The sequence below is a fragment of the Rhodamnia argentea genome, chromosome 10 (genome assembly GCF_020921035.1).
Source record: "Rhodamnia argentea isolate NSW1041297 chromosome 10, ASM2092103v1, whole genome shotgun sequence".
NCBI lineage: Eukaryota > Viridiplantae > Streptophyta > Magnoliopsida > Myrtales > Myrtaceae > Rhodamnia > Rhodamnia argentea.
In genome coordinates this window covers 14,354,459-14,371,924 of record NC_063159.1, presented here as the reverse complement: position 1 = coordinate 14,371,924, position 17,466 = coordinate 14,354,459, and the positions used below count along the sequence as shown (strand labels likewise).

General features: G+C 38.5%; 1 protein-coding gene and 1 long non-coding RNA gene across 4 annotated transcripts; both read right to left on the bottom strand.

Moving 5' to 3' along the window:
• Nucleotides 1-4,434: 4,434 nt before the first annotated feature.
• On the bottom strand, nucleotides 4,435-17,337 carry LOC115732833 (villin-3). Of its 3 annotated transcripts, none has more exons than XM_030663525.2 (24): nucleotides 16,969-17,337; nucleotides 14,655-14,842; nucleotides 14,434-14,533; nucleotides 14,139-14,207; nucleotides 13,814-14,050; nucleotides 13,531-13,708; nucleotides 13,209-13,341; nucleotides 12,324-12,483; nucleotides 12,098-12,248; nucleotides 11,911-12,011; nucleotides 11,667-11,825; nucleotides 10,911-10,979; nucleotides 10,755-10,823; nucleotides 10,504-10,641; nucleotides 9,831-9,959; nucleotides 8,959-9,106; nucleotides 8,798-8,808; nucleotides 8,406-8,546; nucleotides 8,206-8,331; nucleotides 6,337-6,399; nucleotides 5,958-6,062; nucleotides 5,502-5,754; nucleotides 5,066-5,277; nucleotides 4,435-4,969 (listed from the first exon to the last, which is right to left on the bottom strand). In XM_030663525.2, exons 2-24 carry the CDS (start codon nucleotides 14,708-14,710, stop codon nucleotides 4,856-4,858), a joined length of 2,922 nt encoding a protein of 973 aa, XP_030519385.2. In that variant the 5' UTR covers nucleotides 14,711-14,842; nucleotides 16,969-17,337; the 3' UTR covers nucleotides 4,435-4,855. The 3 variants fall into 3 exon arrangements, with proteins under 3 accessions (XP_030519385.2, XP_030519382.2, XP_030519395.2); XM_030663522.2 differs by having other exon boundaries at nucleotides 14,655-14,760; XM_030663535.2 differs by having other exon boundaries at nucleotides 14,655-14,786; nucleotides 16,969-17,336.
• On the bottom strand, nucleotides 6,625-8,197 carry LOC125312621. Its single transcript, XR_007196676.1, has 3 exons — nucleotides 7,445-8,197; nucleotides 7,259-7,405; nucleotides 6,625-6,636 (listed from the first exon to the last, which is right to left on the bottom strand). It is a non-coding gene; the product is annotated as an uncharacterized LOC125312621 (long non-coding RNA).
• Nucleotides 17,338-17,466: the final 129 nt, after the last annotated feature.

Sequence of the window (17,466 nt, the reverse complement as noted above, 5' to 3'; positions counted from 1 at the left end):
TTTCAATTTCGATGACGGTTTCATTTTATATCTCACAACTAGAATGCTTCATTTTTCCGATCTTGCTCCTCCACCTCCTCGAACTCCAGTTAGATGCAACGCATGACACGCTTTTTTCGTTATTGGGAGAACCTAAGTATTGTCCTTCGGATTAAGGAAATACCTCTTCATAGGTCTTTTTGTCGTTTTGAAATACAAAGGAGCGAAATGATCAACCTATTCATATTCTTCCAACGTATCATTTCTGGGTTTTCAACCGTATTTATTGGGCTTCAAAGTAATTATTACAATGGAATGACTTTTGCGCAAATTTTTTTGCCCAATTACCTAATTCTAAACTAGTCCATTAGACACGGTTGACTCGGTCTGTTGCTTAGGACCCAACAACAAGCAAGTTCGCGTGCGCTTTTGTCGTGGTGGCGCCCCTAATTCCAGTCAATTCGCACTGAGAACGAATATGGAATTTGGAATATGGCGAAATTCAATCAACTCATCCCTAGCACAACTCAAGATTTGACTTTCCACGAGTGATATTAATCTAATTGAAGTATATTGGTAATGGGAGAAATGTAACATCCATTGCTTTGAATTTCGAATCAAATCGTGTTTAGATGCAGCTAAGCCGGGTCATCTGTAATACGGTTAAACACGACACTTCCATTTATTCGATTTATATTGTCCGTTCTTCTTGTTTTATATTAGTTCCTTTTTGGAATAGAATTTGAGAGAGAGGTTACTCGATTTTGATTTGTTGATTACATGTCGAACACATGATCGTGTACTTACCACGGGAGTCTTTTCCATACATAACTATTTACTTAGCGATGGATACGTGCGCGCACACACACATATAAAATGGCCATAGTCGGTACTTTTTAGTTAGGGATAATACCATAAAAAATCTCAAACTGGTACATTAGTGACAAATTTACCTAAAAATTATTTTTTTAACAAAAAAAATCCTAAAGTGATACACCTATAATAAATTTACTAAAAACTATTTTTTACTACAAAAACCCCAAACTAGTACACTTGTAATAAATTTACCCAAACTAATACACTTGTGGCACATTTACCCTCCGTTAGTTTCCATTAAATTGGATTAACATTGTGAAAAATCTCAAACTAATAAACATGGTAAAAATTTCAAATTGGTACATCACCAACCGGTCACGTATCATTCAACTCAACACTTAGAAAATAAAATTTATCAAAAACTAACGGAGGGTAAATTTGTCATATGTGTACCTATTTGGGGTAAATTTATCACAATGATACTAGTTTGAAGTTTTTGGTTGTAAAAAAAATAATTTTGGGTTAAATTTATCACATGTGTACTAATTTAAAATTTTTCGTGATATTAATCCTGTTATTATTATCAATTTTTTTTAAAATATTGTTCACCCTCTAATGTGGCAATGTAATCTATCTTGCCCTAGAAACCCAGACAAATCGCAGGAGAATAATGATAAGATCTTTCCAAACTGAGAAGTGACAACCAAACTTTACACTTTTGCCTGTCAACAAGACCAACCATAGAGATTAAAATAAGAAAAGATGGACACACAAGCTGACAATTAAATAATTCTTTTTTTTTTCCAAAAGGCAAAAAAGAAAAGAGAAAAAAAGTAAAAGTTGGAATCATCATCATCATTGCATCGGTGCAGAGAAAAGCAGAAAATGGGGCGACCCATAAAATTAAGCCGAAAGGTCCAGAGCGCCGGTCCGCATGCAAAACGTAGTCCCAAAGCCTTGTTTTAGTTAATCTCTCTTTTGCCGGAAACCGTTTTAATTACTAATATTTCCCGAAAGGGTGGATCTAAAACGCTTCTTAATCGACAAACGATGATGGACTCGGCCAATACATTGAAGAGATAACAACACAAATAATTTCTAAATTTTGGTTCATTATGCAATGTGATCCATGAACTTTTAATTTGGCCAATATGATTCTTGAATTTTAGCCCAATGTGCAATGTGATCCCCGAACTTTCAATTTGTTCAATATGATCCCCGAACAAAATTCAACTTAATCTTTCCAACTATAGGAAAATGTTCAATGTAGTCTTTTCATTTCAAGTACGACGGTAAATATTTTTTTATTGTTCAAGGACTGAGTTAAACACGTTTCAAAATTTCGCGGACTATATTGAATAAATTAAAAGTTCATGGACTACATGGCACATTGGGCTAAAGTTCACGGATCATATCGATCAAATTAAAATTCAAGAATCACGTTGCATATTGGGTCAAAATTTATGGACCATTTATCTCATTTTTCCTATATTGAATATGTTGATTATCTTAGACAACGTTCTACGTCGACTGCTCATAAGTTTAAACCGAAAGTCGTTCCTTCGCGCTAGATGAGTAATTTTTTTTTTTTTTGCATTTTTTTCTCAATTGAGAAATGACTACTTCTTAGACGCGTTTAGAAAATCTTCAAACTTCCTTTGTCCTGACTTATAACATCGCAAAAGTTTAATATATCGACTTCAACGAGTTTTACAACTACGAGAATCTGAACTTTACAGTCCATCCGAAAACAGCAATCAGACCATATATTCTTCACTGCGAATCACATGACTGCAAATTTGTTTGATACCGAGACGTCCGATTATGATTAGATTCTCCATTTAATTTATTTTATTTATTGTTCTGGGGAACGAAGGTCATCAAATTCCCAACGACTTCAGACATAATTTTTGCTGCAGAAGCGCCCAGCAAGAACAGTAAGCCAAACATCTGTCGATATGCCTCTGCAAGATATCGACAAGACCCCTACGATTCATTCTCGTATGATGTCAGAGAAGCGTCGCTGTTTTTTTGCTTTTTCAACGATTCAATCCAAAGAGAATCTTTTCCTCGCATTTATTCGATCAAAAGGAATTTAGACTATTCCCACTAATCAAGATATTCACTAATCAATGCAGTAACCCAGTTTTTTTTTTTAAATTTCAATCGGTGGGGTCATGATCATGAACGGAGGTCGCTTTTGGAAGTATTTATTGATCAATGTCCAGAGGAGGAGGTTCTACAAGTAGATACTCAATTTATTGGCCCCCAACCCACCAAAAAGGCATATATTCTCACGGATTGCTTGGTGGTGAGGGGGGTGATTCTCTAATCTTATACTCACATGAGAGGATATGGGTCATGTTATATCTGTGTGGCGGATCATGTGGACTTAGCTATGTAGGTAGCTCTAGCTCAAAAACATTAATTGCTCACCTCATTGTTTAAATTTTTGGGTCAATGCCACCAAAAGATTCAAATCGATATACATGTGACGAATTTATCCCAAAAATCAACACTCTTGTAATACATTTATCCCAAATATTTTCGACCATAAAAAACTCCAAACCGGTATACTTGTGACAAATTTATTATCCATTAGTTTCAATTAAATTGAGTTAATATCATGAAAAATCTAAACTGGCACAGCTCGACAAATGAAAGGGTAAAGACCCAAAATTAGTGCACTCGTCAATTGTCATGTGTTATTCAACTCAGCAATTTGATAGTAAAGTTTAACAAAAACTAACGGAGGATAAATTTGTCACATGTGCGCCAATTTGAGGTTAATTAGGGATAAATTAATTATAGATCTATCGATTTGCAATTGTCCGTGATATTAACCCTAAATTTTTTGCGATTGTATGATAGGTCATATGATGCACGACCCATTTCCTATACTGCTATATCCAACCGAGAGAAGCCATATTTGTATAATAATCCACGCGAATTTCTCTCTCTCTCTCTCTCTCTCTCAATGTGGGGAGAGAGAGAGAGATTAGCTGTCACTTAACGTGCAAAAAGCACTCGATAATCCATATCCATGGTGCTTAAGTTAGTAACAGGACGAACGACATGATTGAAGCACTCGATGATCGATAGACACTTGGCGTCCGATTTAAGGATTCCTCTCCTCTATTGACCGAATGTGAAGGCAAACTGAGAGAAATGGTTAAAACACAAATAGGGCCGCCAATGATTACCGCATATTTTGTTAAGTCAATTGTGACTTTTTAACCTTAGATAATGTGGCTGTGGTCTGATGATGGCTACCCAAAAGGCCCGCGCAATCATGAGTTCCAAGCAGAGCGATGTTTCGCTGTTGGCGTGAATTCGGCACGAAAATGCCTTTCCCTAGATTAACGGCTCATCGTCGCGACCTTTCTGAGGTTTTGAGAGTCAGAATGAAATGAAGCTACCTCGGTCTCGAATAACTTTGACATTAAAGTTGTAGGAACTTGTCCAAGCATTTCTTTTATGTCATAGAAAGTTATATTTGAAGATAAAAAGAGCGATTCTCGATATAAAAGAAAAAGAAGTGCATGAAAGTCATCTTTATGTCATACAAAGTTGGTGAAGCTTGAAAGCATAGTTCCATGCATCTTCCGGATGAAGCTTTGAAAGCATAGGCTCCATACAAAAAAAAACACCAATCGCCATATTTTACATTAAGTCGAGATCAAATGCAATACATGTACATCCCTTTCACAAGTTCGTCCGGTGAGAGTCAGAGTGGAAAAAGAACAAAGGGAAAAAGAGAGACCGAAAATGAACTACACTTTGACCAAATAAAAGAATTTGACCTATGTCACAGTCCTTCGAAAAAGGGAGCTTGGGAAAAATGAGAGGCATAACCTTTTAGGAGGAAGAAAGCAGAGACCGTCTTTCCTAACAAACGGCAATCACAAACTTAATTCTCGCTAGAAACTACACATTCATCAATGTGCGAAAATTATAGATGAAACGGCCCCACGCCTGCTTGTCCTATGTGACTCCACACCGAACCCTGAGTAGCCACGAAAAAAGGAGCATAGGAAGAAGTTTGCGTATAATTCATCCCCTAAAATAAATCAACCTTCTTCTTCTGCATATCTTGCTTCCACTTCGGCAATTTGTAAAATTCTTCTTTTGTCATCCCTAACACAGTCTGAAACTCTTCATCGCACAGATAGGCCTAAAAAGTATTGCATAGAGTGAATATGAAAGTTCAATTGGGAACCGAGAAGGGGGAAAACCTGTCGGTAGTGAGGAAGTTGATAGCAATACTTACCTCTCTCCTTTTAAAATCAATTCCAGTCACAGGATTGTCGGATTTAGCCTTCAGTTGTTCATAGGTGAATATTGCTCCACTACCTCCATCATCATTCTCATCCTGCTCCAATTCCTGCTTTGGTTCTGAATCATTTCCTTCTGCTTCATTGGGCTGTGATCCCTCTATCGAGCTTTCGGTCTCAGAAAGGGCATTTTCGTCTTTCGGTTCAGTTGTAGAGACGGTGTAAGTTTTAGAGAGAGAGAGAGAGAGAGAGAGAGAAAATAGTAGCAAAACAGTCAGATAAAAGAAAGGATTTGGCCAGGACACGTTTAGAGCAAGCAAAAGACTTGAACATAATGTCATATCGAGATAGTAGTTCGCCTTTTTTTTTTTTTTTAAATCGAAATCGAGATACTAGTTAGCCGACACAAAATTGCAGATTGTAAATTATTACCGAGAGAGCTGCTTTCTGCAGGAGTTCCACCTGCTTGAGTGGGAGAGGCATCTGGCGACTTCTGCTTTTCAGCTGAAAGAACCGAGGATAATGCAGCTACAGCAGCAGCTCGCTGTGAACCCTGACCTGCCGTAGATGGCCTAGGAGAGGTCTTTGTCTCAGACGATCGATTGAATGCAGAGGATAATGCAGCTAAAGCTTCAGCTCGCTGCCTTGCGCCACCTTGACTTGAACCATTGGATTTGTCCTCACCCTACAAATTATCGTGCAAATAAAAAAGCTGCATTCTCAAGATGAACTTTGACTCTTAAACTAGAAAAATGGCAAAGACACTAATATCCCATGAACTTCAAACTTCTAAGTGAAATAACACTTGGGTATAAGAACGATTTAACTACAAGGAAGATTTCATTTCATGCTCCTGAGGTGAAGCTACTGCCAGAATAGCAATCTTACTGAAGATGATTTGTCAGGAGACGGGTTAAATGCTGAGGACAAGGCGGCCAAAGCTGAAGCTCTCTGGGTTGGTCCTCCTTGACTTCCATTTGATCTATCCTGGTTCTACAATGACAGACAAGCATACAGCCATCATAATAGCAACAATTATTGAAGTACACAGCCATCATAACAGACAAGATATAATCGTCCCAGCAAAGTGCAACCTAAGAGTCAAATACTGTGCGAGACATTTGCAGACTGACTGCATAATGATCACAAATATAGTTTGGGATATTTCAACAGTGTAATCTTCAGATTGGAATCAATTCACAATCCTGGCACATAATGGATTAATGTATTGTAGTACTCGCTGAAACTCAGAGTCAATCCTTTTTACCTCTGCAGAATGGCCTATCCCCAGAAGTAATGCCAACTTTTTCTGGAATGAGTTTCCTTGAACCTGCATTGATTGGAAAAACATTAACAGTGAAAGTTTTAATAGTCAATTTTAGAGTGAATCTCTAGATCCACGGTCAGGATAATGTATTAGTCATCCACTGGAAATTTTAAAGAATAAGAAGGATGGTGGGAAATGTATAACCGGATTTTTTTTTTTGGCAGTATGTACTTTTGTATGCCCTAATTTCACCATATTATTAAGCGTACTATAAAGACAGAGACATGATGAAGATAATGACTATGTAAGGACAACAACAAAATTGAAGCTGCTCTGAAGCAAATGAATGAAAATGAATCTATCATCAAGACACGCTAAGCAGCCCAGTTAGGCATGAATACAATGTACAGTACAGGCGAATATGGCAACTCCATGATAAATATCTTTCTCCTCCAATAGACATATTCAGTATTCTGGAGCTTCCACTCCCTAACCTCTGAATTTACTACTTAATTCATCCACTGAAAGAATCATGAAGAACCTCAACAGCTATTGAGTGAGCACAAAAAGACTATGCAGCTCACTTTGATTCAGCATCTATAATGAGTGTTCTTAACCATTAATGTTCTTAACCATTAATGAGAAGACAAAAACCGTGTAATATGAGAAGAATCCAGCAATCAATGCATCAGTCCCCAAGCAAGGAATGGGTCTCCTAGTATGGAGTAGGTTAACCTCACCGGTAATCATTGAACTGGTGGCTTAACAAGTGCCTCTAAGATAAAATTCCCACCACTAAATAATGTGGGATGTTTTCTCATGTGTGTCAGGCGGACGCCATGCCAGATTTCCGGTGAGAAATGCGTCGGAAATGCATCAATATCAAAGTGAAATGTATTGGTTGGTTAAAAATTTAAACCACTACTAATAAACGTGATTGAAAGTGCACCAGAATAATGACAGGTGGATTTTACCTAAGTGAGGTAAACCATAGTAATACAAGAGGGGCAAGAAGCAACTTTAGCATCTATATCAATGACATTCCCACAGGCATAAGCATTGCCTGTACCTTTTTTTTTTTTTTTTTGGTCGGATGCATTGCCTGTACCTCAGTTCTCCCGAAATTGCCTTGGCCCTAAAAGCTCTAAATCTACATTAAAGCTCTAAAATCTACCTATGTAGACTGCCAATGCTGGTCCATATGTTCAGGGGTTTGTTTCACATCCTAAGCTCTCCACACAAACAACAGGAGCATAATCTTTTACCTCACATAGTCCCAAGAAAGATTCTTCAGTTTAACCAAGGAAAAGAAATTGATGATTCAAGATAAGGACTCAGGTTCCAGAGTCTTTGCTGTTGCTAGTCTCAGCTGTAATATTTTGGGGCACAACAGAAACACGTTATGAATGTTTATTCTGTCTTTTCTAATACATCCAAACGGTCGTGCCTGAATGTGTTAATCCTGGTCTTCTTGTTATGGATACAATCTATATTTCACCTGCTACTCCGGATTTTCACTATTCATTCAGAAAAAAGAAGTTGAAACAGGATTTATATTTGCTAAAAATGTTTCTTGCTCATACTATTTTCAATCCAAGATAAGGCTGTCAGATAACTAGCTCAAAATTATTAGCTTCAGAAACTCGACATACTTCACCTCTTTCTGGTCATCGGTGGAAACTATGTGAATAGACATTATACAGCTTTGTATGCAAAAACAAGGTGGAAAAACAAAATGTACTTGCAGTAATTAACAAAATGCATTTGCATTTATCTGCTTTCAGTAATAACGTTGAATGCAAGGGTATAGTCAAATAAGTGGAAATCGAGGCAAAAGCGAAAAGACAATGCCCTTTTTGAAACACATACCACCGCTTTTGCAGAGTCCCATGAAAAGTATACTGTGAAAAAGGATGGCTCATTTCCTTCTGTAACTTTGTAAATTGGTACATCTGGAGACAAATTCTCCAGAGACACAGCCCTGTCAATGTATTTCTGCAAAGAACAGCCAATAGTGAGCTAAGCGAACACAAGATAACTAATGACATTGATTATCTGAGAGGCCCTACCTGACCAACTTCGAAAGCACTCTGCTTTTCTTTTGAGTCCACAGAATGACCAACCCAAACAAACACTTCAGCATGTGTATCGAGTATCATGATATCCTCCGTTAACAAATCATCTTGTGAAAAGTTGTATACTTCCTCAACCTACAAATAATAATCATAAGAAATACAGTGACATATGTTTGTTTGTGGGGATTTCTGAAAAGTCAGAATTTTTTTTTATTTTACTTTCCCGCCAATACCTAAACACGTGTCAAAATTTATTTATTATGAACATTTCAGATGTTTAAGATTTAAAAAAAAAAAATCAAAGTGTGTGCGCCACAAGATGTGAAAAAGTCAAAAGCCGCTCCAAACGAACTCAGAAATAATTCCGAAGATTAGCTGGAACTCACCTCAAATTTTCCTGTGGGATCCATGACAAAAAAGGAAAAAAGAGAAAGTCAGAAATTAGCAAATTTTATGGAAGACTCATATTGGGTCAAGATATACATTTAGATCCGCAGTTGAAGATGAGAAAAGCATAAAAAGGACATTCTTTGGTCCATATTCGCACCTTTATTAAGTGAATATGTGAACAAGTGGGGGTCCCTGATAGTCTCCTGGGAAATCTTGTTACTAGTGTAACTTTGTTTCCCTCCAAGCGCAAACCAGAAGGCTGAGCTCTCTGTACCCTCTTTTGCATGTTTCAAAGCAACCCCAGGCTGCACTTTGACACAAGACCCACATATCAAACAAAAAAATAAGGCAACTGAAAGCAGAATGGGACAAGGTATAATTTTATTTTACATTTACGTATGACTCAGTGACGAAAGTGGAGAGAGAACTTAGTGAGGTGAGCAAAGTGGAGAGAGAATAAAGGCCATGGCGGGACTCCCATTTTTCTCAGAAAAAGAAAAAGAAAAAAACACGTTGACTGCTATACATCAATTTTTTCTGGTTATGCTTTTGAAGAAAGGGAAACTTTTTTCTGTTAATTAAAATGGTTATGTTATGCTCATATTTTCCAACAGATCTCTTTCTTGGATGCAGGACCAGTTTTACACCCTCCAGGCACAGTAATATGTAAATGATTTCCGAGGATAGGGGCCAGAAACACAGGTACCTTATGAGCCCAACATTTAATTTCCTCCTTTAAAAGGCTCCCACAATGCAGCATCCATAAAAAGGGCGCAATCATTAATCGTCAACCTTTTATTGCAGAGAGGATTTTTAACAATGTGAACCCCCTTCCCCCTCCCCCCCGCCGGATTTTGGTTAAGTCTTTTCTTGTTTCTTTTCTTTTCTTTGGTCTGATATTATGACTTCAAAATCTCCATGCATTCACTCAAGGACAAGCACATGCAAATCACTCAACGCTAGTTATGTTTCAAACAGATGCAGTAATTGTAAAATAAGAAAATACCAGAAAATGAAAGCAGTTAGTACCTTCAAAAGCTCTGCAACTTTGACAGCAAGCTGCTGATGCTCAAAAGTGCTCTGATTGCCATGCCATGTGAAAACTGAAGATCCAGATTGAAGAAGAAAACACTCAGCAGAATCCAATGATGTTGCCACCTATTCATTGTGTACTTTGCAGTTAGCATAGCAAAGGAAGATGATTACATGTGAAATCAAGATCTCCATATTTAAGGCTAGGGTAATGAGCGAGAACTATTGGCATCTTAGAAAGACAGTTTGCCCTTTGGAGGAAGAAATGTTTGCCTCCAAAGGTTACTCCCAGAATGAAGAAAAAAAACAATTCCTATGATTGTATGACGAAGACAGTGTGTACAGGAATCAATCCCTACTTTGTATTTCCAGCATAGAAATTCCAAAGCAGGCAACCATAGTCTACCAAAGTTATGTTACAAGGTGTCATGTAAGCATACTGATAACAATGAACAAATTCATCCAAACCAGCACTTCAACTAAAAACTACCTAACCCTTTCACCAGTTGAACAGAGTCCACATACTACCATATTGCAAATTTCACATATTGAAAGAGAAGATAATATAACCAAGATATTCAGCCATGAAAAGAAAAAGTAGCTGTTCGAGTGACAAGGATCACATGGACAAATATGAAGTGTACGTCAAAAGGTACTCAACAATACTTACCGCATCAACTTGGACAGCTTTACTGTTGTGAATGGCAGTACCAGACACCCTAATGAGAGCGATATTTTCTTGTGTATAAGTTTCATCTGTCAAACCTTTCTCTGCAATAAGCTTTTTGTAACCCGAGCTCAAACCTCCCTGAGGAAGAATCAGATTGAAAAAGAGCAATTTAAACTTTTAGACCCTCCAATTCAATATATGCATTTCACTGCAGAAGTTACAATATTATAATACAAAAGACAAAAGGGTACCTTAAGGACTACCATTGGCTGAAAAAGTGCAATGAATTGAGGTGGCTCTTTACCTTGCAATAGATGACCCTGCAAAAGCATTTATTAAACAGAATGCTCGAGAACAATTTGTTAAATAGAAACCTTAGGCTTCAAGTTGACTAAGTAAAGATGTACTTGAACAGGTCTCCCTTTCAATGAGTTGGACATTGTGTTAGCCAAACGAGCAGCCATTTTTCGGTCCTCCTGAATAAGGAAATTATATCTTTTTAATATTCTTACATCAAATATAGAACATCCAGCCTAACAAGTTGTTCCAAAGCTGAAATTGAAAGATTGGATCAGCATTTGTGAATTCTATCTCATCTAATCAACAGAAAATAACTTATCAATGCCACGAGTCCAAGAAAATCAAAATGTGAGAAGAAGTGACGGATAAAAGACTTGTACACTTAGACTTGGTGATCAAATTAACCTTCAAAGCAAAGGCAGAATGCTCCTACTACTTGACAGACAATAAAAGCAAAGATCACAGAGACCCAACTAGTGTGGATAATGTGTGCAACCCACGCTTTTATGAGGAACAGCATGTTAGCATATAAAATTGATTGCAAAAATTGGAACACATTGTCTAGGTATAAATGAATACGAAAAAGTAGATGCTGTAGTTCCTCTTTTATTGTATAGTACAAAGGATGGTGATGAAGGATCTATTATTGCGTTACCTTTCCTTTCTTATCCAATTTTTTTACTCCTTCCCCCCATCTTCATATACAGTGAAATCAAGATTCCCAGTTGAACATAGCTAATTACATCCCCATAGGTATCTCATTTGTGAAAGGAAGGAACAGCAACACAATGTAAAACATGCCTATTTGAGTGTTTGAACAAATATGCGCATTAATTAGCACAACTTGGCAAGACATCAATTACCTCAATACTATCCTTTCCAATCCAACAGCACAAAAAGTAATCCTCTTTCCTGTCTCCCGAATGGTAGGTATAAAGAACGATGTAGCAATCTCCGCTACAGAATTTCCCCACATCCTCTTTAGGCAATGGCGTCTTAGCACTGCCATTTATGCACCACACCTAGTTATGGTTAATGAAGTGTATTTAGAGAGATATCACCTCAATCAGCCTCAATAAGAACTAGGAAAGGAATTATCCACTGTACCTCCATTTTGCCACCTCCTTCAAGCAAAGGTGGGACTTCCTCATTCACAGGAGCACCTTTTGCCATCCCCTTCACACCGATACCTTGTTGCTTCAGTAAAGCTAGCAAAACGTGAATTGTCATTCAGTAATTGTAATAAAGAAAGCATTTAAAAATTAGATGATAAATTTGGAAGGAGAAGTGACACCTGCTACTTTCCCTCTGCCCTCCTCAGCACCTGGAGCAGTGGATCCAGCTGGCCAAGTATCAAACTTGGACTTAAATGCCTGTGTTTCATATCCTTGGATGACCCTGGTTACGCGTGTTGACTTTGGTCTATTTTGGCTAGCAACAAAACCCTGAATATAAGTTCGAAAATGAGCACATGTAACCTCTGTATCATGAAGATTAAGCTCCAAAGACTACAGATTTACCTCAGCCACTTGGCTGGAAGCCTTTCTCTCATCCACCGTTGTTACACGGCCAACCCACACAAAAATTTCAGAACCACAATCAAGCATGTAGCATTTGTTGTTTTCCAGAATGCTTTTAGATAGTTCACCTTCAACAGCCTTCACATCGCCCTCAATGATGCTACCAAGAGAAACCATACAAAATGGTAAATGTACATAATGTTCAGTAGAAAGTAATTAGACGGCCAGCTCTCTTGGACATACTTGAGAAACTCAATGACGAAAAACTATTACTACACATATGCAGGATTTATACTATGTAAAAGACCAAGCAATGGTAGCATTTGACTAGTATACCCACTACGCATCTTTTAGCAGAGGAGGCAAATAAAGCTATGACCAGTAAGGACGTCATCAAGAAAAATTTCGTAGGAACCAATCTGCAGTCACTGGTTAATTGTTTAGACTGTCAAGAACTTCAGCAGATCTTTCCTCTTCATTATGTTGCCTTCAAAGCTGCAATTCTTTCAGAACTTACAGATGCTGATCCACTCATTAGTCTTCTACTCAATGAGCTCTGCATTCCAAGTTCCTCCTCATAGAACAGCATGAACTAGGGCTATCTAATGGAGGAAAGAAGCGGAATGGGGTTGAAGGGATTGGTTGATTTCATAATTCGACCACTATCCTCAAAAACATGCTGGTAAACCAGGAGTAGGGAAGAATGTGAATGTCTTAATTATGTGCAAATGCAAGGCATACACAAAAGCATCTGCAAACTTGTAGATCAGTTTTTTCCGAAGCTATCGGTATCCTTATGACACTAGAAGTAAATACGGGGGATGCTGATAGAAGAGGCACTGTGCCCCTCAACTAACCACTTCCCCATATAAGATAGGGACATACCTATAGAGCTTAGCTGGAGTTGTTTCTGGAATAACTTCATCATCACTAGTCACCTTCTTGCCAATTGGAGCAAAGCCGCCAAAGAGAACCCAGAATTCACCCGAGTCTGACTCTGTATCTAACTTCCCATCCTCTGTCAAGGTAAAGAAAACATGCATACATGAGAAGGGAGATCACATAATGGCAAGGTGTAAGTGTAAAACCCTTGTTGCGATTCTATCACAAGAAATCATAAATTTAACATCCCTCACTTTCATAAAAATACAATAAGAGAAATCTCCAAAGACAAGCAGAAGGTCATCATGACTAAATGCACTCTCACCGACAATGGCAACGGCACATGTCCCCTCATGATACTTTTCCTTAAAAAACTGAATCACTTCCAAGGCCTTTCCCCTTTCCTGGATATTGGAATTTGTGCCATTGAACTGATAAATCTTATTCTCAGTATCCAAGATGAATACATCATCATGATTTAACGAGGAACGAGCAAAAGGGACCTGCAAGAGTAAAGTTAAGTGACCGTACTCCGTTGATTAAAGCTTATCACGTCCAACATAGCTTGCCACAGGAAAAATAAGAGAATATGTCAAAAGTTCACTAACCTGCTTCAATCTCACGGCTCTTTTGCCTTTACAGACATATAAACGAGTTTCAAACTCTTCTTCCTCAGGTTTTTTAAATCCAGATGCTACACCTCCTTCCAACGGTACAATACAAGGTTTGAAATAAGACAAGAATTTGTCAGATTCATGGCCTTGGAGCTCCCTGTGCTGCACAGCACGACCACCTAGAACTGCATCCAGCTCAACAGTTTTTATGGCAGCTGTTCCAGCTTCATCCTGTGAACAGAATTCGTAATTACAGATATACATCATCACAGTTAAGGTGAGTTGAAGATCTTAAAGAAGAGAAGGCTCTAAAATGTACCTGACTTGTGTCTTTTCCAAACCAGAAGTGTATGTCATATAGATAAGCACCACCCTTGCCGGACGTTGTCTAAGGAGTAAGTATAATCAGAATAGGATTTGCAAACATAAGTATCTAGTTCTTCAAAATATTCTACTGAACTTTTATTCCAAGTTCATTATCACAAAAGAAAAAGGGAGAGAACTTTTCTCCCATGTCTGTGTGCGCTTGCGCACTTTGGTGTGAGCATGTGAATGTGTTCACCTTCTTGATTACTTTTATCCCACTCAACAGAATGTGGAGGAACATGGCATACCTGTAGCACAATGTAAGAATCCCCCATGTAGAATTTCCCATACTCGGACTTTGGCAAGGCTACTGGCTGAAAATTCTCAATTCGCCAAATCTCAGTCCCACTAAAAGCTATTAGGGTTAACAAGCTTAAGATCAAAAGATGCATAAACAAGCAATAAAAAGAACTTCAATTATTATGCCCAGGAAGTAAATGTAAATTTCATTTTCTTATAAATAGGATACACTCTCTGACCAACTGATTGAAAAGCAGGATCTAAAACTTTCGCAGGGCTAGACATTTTGCAAAATCCTTTGTATCTTTGTCAGCGGAGTTGGACACCTCAGGATTCTGGTATTGAGATTCACGGAACACAACTGTTAAAAGTAGAACAGCCACTTGTAAACTGTAAGAGAATTGGGGGTTAAAGTACCTATAAAAAGAGCAGCAGCACAATTCAGAAAGTACACAGGTAGATACACTGAAGCTTAAATAGACTGCCAACTATGAGCTTTCTCATGGCAGTATCAGTAAAAGGACCAAAAAGGATGCCAAAGATAGATAAAATTAATGAATCCTTAGGCTACGTGTGCTTCTTGACTAAGTCTACTTGTTTAGCCAAAGACAGAAAGGCAAAAACCACAAATTTAGATTTGTGGTCTCAAATTGAGGAGGTCTTCCCTATCTGTGATCTGCATTACATTCAGAGCAATAAAATGTCCATTGCATGTGAGCATTCACAAAAATATTGCACTTGGAAGCACCCTTATATCATGAAAGACTACATCATTCAGAGTACTCCTTCTCAAGTATCTTGTCCGCCAGAATTCCAAGATTAATTTAGAGCACAGGATAGAAGAGAATCAAACACTGGCTGAATCTTTTTGGAACATAGTTTTTTAACTGATTGTTTCACATAGAGTTGTTTCCTAGGCAGCTATAAGATAGAAAGGATTATTCCAGGGGTCTACTGATCTGTCTGTCTTTAGATCTGCTTTGCTACTTAAGTAACTCAGTTGCAACAAAGAAAGACATCTCTGCTCTGTTTCAACTCAATCCAGCTTTATCTCATTTGCAGACTAACTTTTATGACCAACTATTAGATTGCGTGACAAATTCTCTAATAGTCTTTTACAAAGACAATATTTACTATCTAGGACATTTTATTGTTCTATTGCTCTCACCAGAGCCTAAACGTCTCAGTTTGCTTATTCCCCATTGATTTAAAGAGGGGAAACTTATGTGTTTCCCCATCCCTTAAACTTCTTTACTACCTTCCGCAGTAATTGTCATTCAAAAGGTGATGATACCTGTATCTTTGAATTTGACCTGTAGATGCCAAATCCCATAGATTCTAAAGTACTGAATTTCCTTAATGTCTCTAGTTCTCCAACACATTACAGACTTTAGTTCCCCACAAGTTTCAGACGACCTTCACTCAAGAACATAGTAAGCTTCTGCTCTCGGCAAATTGGGCTTGCTTTATCCAGTATGAAAGCTCTTACAAGCATTCAACACATGGGAGTGCTACAGTCGTCTTCTAATAGTAACTATATGCTCATTAATCAAAATATACCCAGTATCACTTGAGTACAAGCACTCTCTCATCCTAATTGAAATACAGTGACTTTTCTGAATGATTTGGACAAATTTTTATGCTCCAAATTCTCGATATTATGGCTTTATCCTCAAAGACATCCGACTTTTTTCCTTGCCCGAGTCATTTTTTTTCTGACTACATGCAATGAATCACACCCATCCCAACATTAGATGTGTCATATGACCAGGAACACTAGAATTCTCAACCAGTGACATTTACTCTTACTTGTCAATAGCCAGAAAGGTAAGCATTCCCAGCCCTCCAAAAGCTTTCTGTACTTATTGTACATGAGAAATAGAGATGATGCCAGATCAGTTCAGCTTATAGATTGCAGTCATGAGAAACTGACACTGCAACCACCAGACTACATCAAATGGCAGGTTATTTAAACTACACAACGTCCAAAGAAATTAACAGAACCTATTGTGGCTGCTATACATAAGAATAGAGAAAAATGGTCAAGAACAGCTCACTGCCTGATTCAGCTACACGAGCCACATTGAAGTGTACCAATCACGTGCCAAATTCTACATTTTTTAAGAAGTGTACCAATCACGTGCCAAATTCTACATTTTTAAGGTTTATCACATTTCAGCCAGAATTCATGTTCGCGAAAAGGACGATCGCACGGTCAGGGACAAACAATGCATCCAGAATTCTTGCTGAACTACACGAACAGAGCTCGAGTCAGAACCGAGACATAATCAAGCAACAACAACAGAAAAAAGAAAAGACAGCAATACAACATAATTAGCATCGAACATAAAAAAGGCCAGCTCGCCAGTCAGAATCCATTCAACACTCGCACAGAAGAAACAGAAGCAAAGCACGTTATCGGCCCGAATTGCGATCGGAAACAGAAGATCTACAACGCTAGCGGAGACCGCGAGAGACCGCGGAGCGAAGCTCATCAGAACGTCGAAAGGGACTGGTCGCGAGAAGGGAGCTCGAAGCGTTACCTGGCGGCTCGTTCTCCTCTCTCGGACCACGAGACGAGGCGACCAGGGAGGGAGCGAGAAAGAGAGAGAGAGAGAGAGAGAGAGAGACGTGGCGCTGGCTGGAAATGGAGAAAGTCGAAGCCGTTGCGGTGCGTCCGTCGAGCGAGCTCGAGCTTCCGTCTTCTCTCTCCTGCTTTTTTAGGCTTCCGAGATTTTGTAGTTCAGAGGTGAAAAAGGCGAAGGAGACGAAGGATGGAAGGAAATGATTATCGAAGGAATAGAGAGAGAGAGAGAGAGCGACGTTATTTAAGGGGCAGAGATCCGGTGAAGATGGCACCGCCCGTGGAGGTGGAGGCTTCTCTCCTTTTGCTCGTGCTGACTGGATTAGACAGATGACTAATTTTTGGTATTTATCTCTACTTTCTTCAAGACGAATTAGCGGGTTTCGTTGGCGGAAATTCACTTAGAATCGGCCTAAATCTCATATGTCATTTTACTCATCCATGCAAATTCCAAGTG